The 9,485-nt window shown below is 50.9% G+C and overlaps 1 protein-coding gene across 1 annotated transcript; it reads left to right on the top strand.

Annotated features, from left to right (window-relative positions):
* The first annotated feature begins 2,015 nt into the window (after positions 1–2,015).
* LOC115909187 (chemokine-like receptor 1) lies at positions 2,016–3,107 on the top strand. Its single transcript, XM_030958313.1, has one exon. The coding sequence runs from the start codon at positions 2,022–2,024 to the stop codon at positions 3,105–3,107; it is 1,086 nt and encodes a 361-aa protein (XP_030814173.1). The 5' UTR covers positions 2,016–2,021.
* Positions 3,108–9,485: the final 6,378 nt, after the last annotated feature.

The raw sequence follows: 9,485 nt of genomic DNA, 5'->3' as shown, positions 1-9,485 counted from the left end.
CGGGTGAAGGTCCGTGAGCAGGTTATTAAGCAATCCCACGCGGTTTCCTTGTGCCAAGCTGCCAAAGTCCATTCACACCGCCCTTGCTGGGCAGGGATGCTCAGCCACGCTCTGGCCCAAACCCAGGCCTCGCTGCCAGGGTGGGAATCCTCACGGCCAGAGAGGCTGGGCTGAGCAAAGGGCTGCGAGGGGCAGTGCTGGCTCTGAGCAGGATGCAGGTGCTGCATGTCCCCCAGCCCAGGGTGCTGCAGCACTCACTGCATGGAGGGACAGAGCTGCCATTCCCAGTCAGCATGAGACCTCCCCCACACCTGGTACCTCACCTGGGGAACCGCATCCCCGACCTCTGTCTCCACCTAGTTCTGCATCCCGACTCCATCACCTCCCACATCCCGAGAGCCTGGTGGCGCGCCCCTCTGCCCTGCCCCGCATGGCGGGGCACCGGCGCTGCCTGGCCGCTGTCCCCCTCAGCGGGATGCCGTGCCCCGGCCCTCTCTCCCCACGCCGCACACCCCGATCGTGTCCCGGTCCCGGTCCCGGTCCTTACCCGATCCCGATTCCGCTACCGCGCGAAACCCGCGCGCTACCATAGCCCGGCCGGGCCCCGCCCCCTCCGCGCCGCGACCAATCAGCGCCGCGCTCCGCCCCGGGAACGGCGGCGGGGAATACGCTCGGGAAGTCCCTGAGCCAATCAGCGCCGCGCTCTGCCCCCTCCCCGCCTCCCATTGGCCCGCGCAGGGGAGGGGCTGGCGGCGCGGCCCGCACGTGGCGCCCGGGGCGCGGGTGACCTTGGGCCGGGAGGGGCGGGGGGCCCGCCGCTGTCACCCTCTGTCGTCACCCCTCTGTCGTCACCCCCGTGCTGTCACCCCTGTGCCGTCACCCACAGCTCCAGCCCTGCCTGCCGTGCACCCCCAGGTGCTTCTCCGCCAGCCCTGCGGTGTTCCCAGTGTCCCGCCACTTCCCCCATGAGCGGAAGGATGGCACACCCCAACACTGTGCAGTGGGCAGGGACATTTCCAGGCACCCCCCAGCCAAGGCCGTGTCTCCAGGCCCTGGCACAAGCTGGGCACGTTGCTGCTGTTGTGGGGAGCAGAGCTGGCCCTGTTCCCCCTCTGGTGCCCAGAGGGATTCCGGGGTGCTCAGGAGGGAGAGCAGCCACGGGGTGAACGGTGCAGGCAGGAGAGCGGCCGTGTTTTCTTCATTCATCATATCCGAGTTAGTGGGTGGGCTTGGCCAAATGCCCCCAGAGAACGTGCACCCCCTGGGGCTTCAGGGGTTAAATCAACACACCATAAATTGAGGAAGAAGATTAGGGAATAAGTGATCCTACTAAATTCCTTGTGATCCCAAGCCATGGGAAAATGAGGCGAGGCAGTGTGAGTCACCCTGGAGAGGAGCAGCACAAGGGGAGTCAGGCAGGAGGGTGAGACCACCCGCAGTGGGCAGAGCAGCCAAGGAACAGCACGGTGCCAGGTCTGCCAAGGCAAGTGCCAGGACGGACAGGAGAGAGACGAGGAGAGGGGGTGGGCTCACCAGAGGGTGGTGGGTGGGTAAAGGGCCTGTGGTTACACTCGGATATAGCTCAGGTGTTGTTCTGCACCTCCCTGGAAGGGGCTTGGTGAAGAAATGGTCTGTTAACATCATTGTTACCAGTCCAGATAGTTTTTGCTGTTATAATTTGTTACTGGTCGTCCAAAGAGGATTGGTCACAGCGGGGGGATCTGGGTTTCCATGGTTTTGCTGCTGGTGCATGCTGGATTGCTGCTGTGGGCTGGTGATGAAGGTGTTGTTCTGACACGCTGACATCAACAGCAAAATGGGGGTTGGTTTCTCTGGCCAAGGTGGTTTCTGTGAGGTGCGGCTGCACATGCTATAGAGAGGGACTTTATATTAATTATAAATTAATTAATCTAATCTAGCTTTTCATACACATTTTGTGTGCAGTTGCTCACAAAGATTTTCACCTCTCTTGAGCAGCAGATACCAGCTCTGTTGTGATTCCAGGTCTTGGCTTGCTAGTGATGGACAGCACCTCTTCTTCCCCTTCCCCGTTCTCTGCCAGCTGCCCCACGGAGCAGCCTGACAACGCCACTGACCATGACTACTACTCAGGCCTGCAGAAGGCCATGCACATCCTCTCCATGGTGGTGTACAGCATCGCCTGTTTGCTGGGGGTGTCAGGGAACGGCCTCGTCATTTGGATTGCAGGCTTCAAGATGAAGAAGACAGTGAATTCCATCTGGTTCCTCAACCTGGCCATAGCTGACTTCATCTTTACCTTCTTCCTGCCCCTCAGCATCGCCTACACAGCCCTGGGCTTCCACTGGCCGTTTGGGAAGCTTCTGTGCAAGCTGAACAGCACCATGGCCTTCCTCAACATGTTTGCCAGCGTCTTCCTCCTGACGGTGATCAGCATGGACCGCTGCGTTTCTGTGGCCTTCCCCGTCTGGTCTCACAACCACAGGAGCCCGGAGCTGGCAGCCAGGATCGCGCTGGGGACGTGGCTCCTGGCTGTCCTGCTCAGCTCCCCATACCTTGTCTTTCGGGACACCCTGGTCAGCTCCAGGAATGTTACCAGCTGTTACAATAATTTTGCACTCTCCGATGATTACACATTGGAGGAGACGCGCAGGCTGTGGAGGATGCGGCACAAAGTGATGATCGTCACGCGGTTCTTATGTGGCTTCCTCATCCCCTTCATGGTGATTCTCATCTGCTACAGCGTCGTGGCTGTCAAGCTGAAAAGAAGGCAGTTGGCCAACTCTGCAAAGCCCTACAGAATCATCATTGCTGTCACAGTCTCGTTTTTCCTCTGTTATTTCCCATATCATGTCTTCTCCTTGCTGGAAATATCCAACAACTCTTCCAGCCATGAGATGAAACTGGCCCTTTACATAGGGATCCCCTTGGTTTCCAGCCTTGCTTTCTTCAACAGCTGCATCAACCCCATCCTGTACGTCTTTGTGGGGCCGGATTTCAAGGAGAAGTTTCGCCAGTCCATCCTGTCCACCTTCGAGGGGGCCCTCAGCGAGGAGTCGGTCCTGGGCAGCCTGACCGGCCGGCGCAAGTCCAGGTCTGCCTCAGAAGTGGAGGTGCCGAGGGTCTGAGCAGGTGCTGCTGTGGAAGGGGCCGTTCTTTTCTCTGCATTTTCCCTCATTTCAGAGCTCAAATCGTGGGACTGGGGACTGTGAGGGGCTACCCATGCTAACGAGGTGGGATTTTGTGTTTTGGAGATGTCTCAAATATGCTGTGATTTAACACACAATGGGGATGGAAGAGCTCTCTGGAGCTGCAGCAAGGTGGGTCCAAGTAGCAGCATTTTACTCCTTGTGCCTTTTGACTCTTGTGTATAGAACCTTTATAGAAAGAGAGTTAAATGCAATGGCTGTATGTATTTTTGTAGGGAATGGAATAGTGAGTAAGACACTCATCTTTTCTCTCCTCAGACAGGAAAAATCAGTGGTTGTGCTGCTGTTACTCAGATTTGATGTATTTCTGAGCAATGCTAATCTCTTTGTGTTTGACATGCTCCCAGCCCTTAAATACCAGAGATCTGATATTTTGTGCTGTTGGTGAATGAATATTGACCCCCCAATAAACTTGTGTAAAACATACCCATCCTGTTGTGTTGCCTGTGGGATAAACACTTGATCCAACGTGACCAAGCAGGGCTCATCTTTGGTAACAGAACAAGCAGATAAAAAGATTAAATATCTAGAATTTGGAAACAAACCACTGGTATTAGCAGTAGCTCTATGAGTGAGGCACACAGGACCTGGGCGTGAGGATTTGTCTGGGGCACACGGATCTGATTGCCAGACAATGGTTATGGTTTATTTGGGTTTCAGACCTTTAGGTACATTTGAAAACCAGTAACTGGGAGAAGAACAAGTGGCTGAGCTGAGTCTGGCCAAGCTTCACGTTTGCAAACTGTCCAGGGTGAAGAAGGTGGGGACTTTCTTACAGGCTTCATAAGCCTCTGGACCTCTTAGATTTTTGTGAGTAGAAAATGTTGGTCACGTAACAGAGAATGACAGCACTGAGGTGTGGTCACTCCCAGCCCATCCTCAGCAGCTGAGCGAGCAGCGACTGTATCACACCTCCCTCTCCTGTCCTATCCAATTTACCTGTAGATTAGTCCAACCTACCAATTGTCCTGTTCATCTTGTCAGAAACCTGCCTTGGAGCCTCCCTGCTCCGGTGGCTGGAAAATCTCTGACTCCCAGCCAGATTGTAGGAATTTACACGTACCTCACTATTCTGCATGGATGATGTTATGAATGAGAGCTGTCAGTTGAACATGTTGGGGATTAATTATGGGTCTGCTGGGCCATGCAGTATTGAATGAAGGTCATGATCCTGAAGGCACACACACACATGCATGCACAAACCCGCTGAGAACAGGGAATGTAACACAACCATCATACGTCAAACCTGAGTGAACAGAGAGATTTAACCTTTGTCACAAATTGCTGTCTGTCATGCAGATAAAACTGCAATGTTTGCCATGCAGCACGTAACTCTGGGGCTATTTACTTGCTCCTGATGTAAACTACAGCATCGATTGCCATGTCAAGGTTTTGCAGACCCAGGTTTGCTCTTTCTGGTTTTCTTTATCTGTTTGCAGAGTCCACATAATTCCTTGTGACAAGAGTCTCCGTGAGTGTTGGACCAAGGCCTTGGACTCCTGGCTTGCCTCTCTCTTCAACCCTGGCAGCCTTGAAGGTCAGGATTTGAAGTGTTGACCTGGTTTGTGGTAGGAAAGAAAGCAGAAAGTTTTCTGGGTCATTTGGAGATCCAAGGTGGGTACAGATTCCCACAGGACAACATGATTTAAGTGAAGTAGTGTCTTGGTGATCTAAGGAATTACCATGGAAAAGCCGTAGGTAACGGAGCAGGATGAGCTTGGGATAGAGATGGATTTGGCATCCTGGATCTGATCCCTGCTCTTTGTGCAATGGGAAACCATGCTGACAGCAAGACAGGCCAGGCTGCCAAGGGACTGCTTCCAAGGTAAATCTCCCATTGTATTGAGTTCCCTCATGTTCAGACTATCTCATTATCACAGGGATAACTGTCAGTCCCTCATTCCCAACTAGGAGGCAGTTCATTCTCTCTGATATTTCCATTTGCCATATGCTTATCTAGAAAAGCTTGAATGAAAAAAATGGGGAAATACTTTCCAACAGGCAATCAGAGGAGGCTGAATGGCTGCTTTGGCAGCTGTTCCCCCTCTGATGCAGCTTTGCTGTCAAGGCTCTTTCAGATGCCATGGGAGGAGTGGAACAGCCTGAACCCCCCAGTATTTGCAGTCATTGAGAAGGGTGCTGAACTCGCTGCCCTGCTGGGGTGAGGCCTCATTGGTCCTGCAGAGGGGCCGATCCGACAGCCCTGCCCCTACAAACAGCGGGCTGAGATGGGCAGAGCCACTGTTGTGTTCAGGGTGCAGGCACTGAGGTGTTTGTGGTCCAGGCTGTGCTTGGGGAGCCTTAGCTGAGAGAACAAGCAAGTTTTTAGTGAGCATTTAAGTCAGGGATCTCACCAGGAGCAGCTGTAGCTGCCTTGCTTTGGAGGAGACTATTGCAGGTGACTCTGGAGCCAGGAGAAGCTGCAGAGATGGCAAGGAGGAAACCAGCTGAGGAGGATGTGGCAAGCAGTAACAAAAGAGGAGAAAGTATTTTCTCCCTGGGACCTGTATGAGATCAGGGAGATAAAAAACGGGCTCAGAATAGTTATGAGGAAAGAGGAAGGAGTGGGAGCTAAGACAGCTTTAAGTACCATCAGCAGGATAGTGAATGCAAATGAATGGAAGGGACACTGCAGCACGTGAGGAAATTCTCATTAAGAAGAGCTTAATGAGACAATAAAAGCCTCTGGGGAGCCTCACAGTTCCCACGCCTCTCCTCTGGTGAGACTTTCCTGGTGAGTAAAATTTTTAACTGTCCCAATCTTGAACTTGGGGGATTGACTTGTTTGATAAGGTCAAAGGTAGTGTACAGAGGTCTGAGAGCAGAACCTCTTCCAGAGCTTGCTGAAATCAGGCAGGAAATAACACAGTGAATTAGAGGAGAGGTTCTGGTAGAAAGCTGCTCTGTGAAGATGTTGGTAATAGTGTCAGTAAGAGGGGTAGGCTGAAGAGTCCTGGGTAAGGCTCAGCCTTTATTTTGGTGTAGCAGCAGGGTGAGGGTCCCACTCCCAGTATGAGCATTAATCTGCTCTTGCTGGTCCTGCTCAGAACCAAACTGGGGAGGACACAGAATACACTGCTGCTTCCCTACACCTCTTCCAGCTCCTTTTTAGTCTATGGGCCAAGGCTGGTACCAAATCTTTCTTCGCACCTGACAGTTGTGCATGCAAAGCATAGGATCTGCTCTCATACACTCTATTCTGCTTTAATCTGCAAAGTTGCTCTGCAGTGACCAAGTCAAACCCTTGCTGTGCTCACTAAATGCCTGCACAGGGCACGGTGCCTGTATGCTCTTTGGACAGGAGCTGCAGCTTAGTGAGGCAAATGGCAAATCATGCTGGGCCCCAGTCGGTAGGACAAAGGAACAGAGCACTAATTAGTGCTTGTCATGGACTGTGTAGCTGTTCAAATTCCCTACAATGACATGATTTCACTGTGCAGTCCAATCAATTTTGCCTAAAGGCCAATCAAAGGGCAAACCACACCTGTAAACACCAGGTGATTGGCGTGAACAGGATCTTACACAGACTTTGCAGGACAGAGCTGCCCACACACAGCAAAGCAGAGGGAATGTGAGAATCAAACAAGAGGAACCACCAGCGTGGTGGTGCAGCGTTTGTCCAAACCCTCACCCTGATATCCAGCTCAAGCTGTCTGTCTGTGCAGGGCCTGTCACACTCCAGGTATTCCCACAACCTCTTGTCCCCTTGTTGGAGGCTGGTTGGAGATAACCCCGTGTCTGTGCTGGGGCTGGTGTGGCAGATCTGTTAAATCTTACAGACTGATCCGGAACTGGGAGCGCAGTCAGAAACAGGAAAAAACCCCTGAAGGGATCCTTCAGTCAGAGCTTTGTGACTCAGGGGGAACAGGACTGTGACAAATGAGTCTGTGCCTGTTTCCCACAGACAGCCAAGCAGTAATATTTGATAAAGCCATGAGTGCTGTGTACTGCCACAGCCCCTGACACAGAGAAGATGTGTTCCCTGCTCCAGGACCTTTATTAAAGCACTTTGCTTGCCAGACATGGGGAATGCTATTTCCAGATCACTCCCAAGATATGATAAAATTACACCTCCCTCCATCAATTCCAAAATGCATTTATAGTTGTTTTGAGTTCTGCCTCCCTAGCTGGGTCGTATCCAAGGCAGAATCTTCTGGAAATTGGACACAGTTGTCCCCCAGGCAATAAAGCTGAAGGCAGGGGAGCAGGGAGGTGATGGCTCTTGGTCTGTGCTCAGTGTGGAGGTGTCTGAGTGCTGCAGAACCTGCCTGGGGGCTCACAGGGGCTGTGTAGGGTAGAGGATGTTTTTGGGATGCTTTTATTAGTTGGGAGAGACCAAACCTATCAGGATGAAATTGTGTTTCTGTGGTGCAACATGTCTGATAGTTCTCACTGCCAGCTGGTTTGGTAGGTGAGCTTTAATATCCTTTTTTTTTTTTAACAGAAACAACTCCAAACAAACAAAAGCCAACTGGTTGAGCAGTGATGGATGGAGCTCAGGAGCTGGGGTGACAGCAGCATTTATCTTTTCTCAGGTGATGGATGCAGGCTGTCAGTCAGCCCAGTGCAGGATGAGCAGTGCCCTTCACCTTGGCTGGACCAGGTGTGGTGTGGGGGAGTTTTTTTTGCACATCTCTGCTTGCCAGGGTCACATCTGGATTAAGAACAACAAACCTCTGAGAGCCAGTGCGTTCACACCCAGCAAATTTTCAGAATTCCTTAGATGGCTGCTAATTGAATCATTGCAAATGAAACAAAATCCATGTGCTCATCTTGGAGCAAGTGTTCGTTGAACACTTAGCATTTGAATAGAGTATTGTCAAATTAACAAATCCCTCTCCCTTGGGAGCTGAGATTTAAACTGGTGTTCCTCTGATCAGGAAGACAGAGGTGGGAAAGAAATTGATCTTTTTTCTCCAAGAAAACAAAGACAGTAGCCTTATAAAAAAAAGGATCAGAAGACAGGATCACTTAGTTCCTGGTCCTGTGGTTTGCTTAAGCAATGTCAGGAATTTGGGGCAGCACAAATCAAACAGTCAGCAAATTCTGAGTGCCCTGGGGTATTGAAAAATGCTTCTGGGGAAGGCTGCTAATTGCATTATGGTTCAGTGCTTCACCATGTGTTGTTTCTGGTTATTCTGCATTAAACTGCTGTGCTACACCAGCCTGTAGCGGGATCCTGCCAGGGAGACTGATGCTAAGAGAAATCTCTGCTGCTCTGTGAAGAGGCCAACAAAAAGCTCACCCCCCTTCCTTTTTGTCCTGAAAACCCTGAAACAAAAAAAGAACCTGCTTGGGTCAGTGATCCTGAATCGACTGTGTGAGAGCACCAGCCTGGAAGTAGAAAAACATGGACTGGGAATGATGGGGGTGGTGAGGGACGGGACTATTCCCTTACACCTCAGTGTAATTTGGAAAAGGATGTAGGAAAGGCAGAGGATCACTGCAGCATCTAAGAGGCTTGATAGCCTCTCTGCTCACATATTTCTAACAGATGTCCTGGCTTTGTGAGCCTGCCAGTGAAGTGCTCAACATCTGCTCCATGGCTCCACGTTAAATGGCTTCTCCTTCCCCAGCACCGACTCTGCTGAAAGAAACAATCAAAAAAGGGAACTACCAAGTCTTGGAATGCATGAAGCAAGAAACAAATGTGAAATCTGGGGAAAACACTGGCCTGTGAATATTTAAAGTGGAAAACACAGCTTGTAGTGGCAGAAACATGGTTTCAAACTATGAATTTAATGTTGTCCCTTTGCAGTCATGTTTGGTAAGCTTGCCTGTGGCTTTTCCTCCTCTTTTATGTGAAGGCCAGCATGGGCAGAAATATCTGCTGGGATGATCAGCCTTGCTCCAGTGCACCCTGCAGTCCAGGAATAAGCAAATTTAATTGCTTTTTGTGAGAAAAGCTGCAGTGGAAAGTACCTTTGTAGCTTTATGCTAAATGCTAGAACTCTTATCCACAAAATGCTGTTCAACTTGGGCGTACTGAGAAGTGTAATTTAAAACAGGTTCTAACTGCGCAGTCTGGGGAAAAAACATGGTGTTTGGGTTTTGTATTTAAAGGAGGGATGTGTGTCTGTGTGGGATGACTGCAGCTTCCTCAAAGCAGTTTTGTCAGGCGTGTCTTGGGATAAAGCTTTTTTTCTTTTTAAGCAGGGTGACTGAAATAAGAGCCTCATTTCAGATGTCAAAAGAATCTTTGTGCAGTTCAACTGATGCATGTGGCAAGGACAGTCCTGAGAGGACTCTGGATAAATCATGTGCGCTTTTGACAAGGAACTGAGAGGCCACTGATAG

Source organism: Camarhynchus parvulus, chromosome 14 (assembly GCF_901933205.1).
Source record: "Camarhynchus parvulus chromosome 14, STF_HiC, whole genome shotgun sequence".
Lineage (NCBI taxonomy): Eukaryota > Metazoa > Chordata > Aves > Passeriformes > Thraupidae > Camarhynchus > Camarhynchus parvulus.
Note: the sequence above shows the minus strand (reverse complement) of the source record. Positions and strands in the feature narration are given on the sequence as shown.

Bases quoted from the DNA above. Each gene is read 5' to 3' on its own strand.
- LOC115909187 (XM_030958313.1), top strand. From the start codon at position 2,022: ATGGACAGCACCTCTTCTTCCCCTTCCCCGTTCTCTGCCAGCTGCCCC.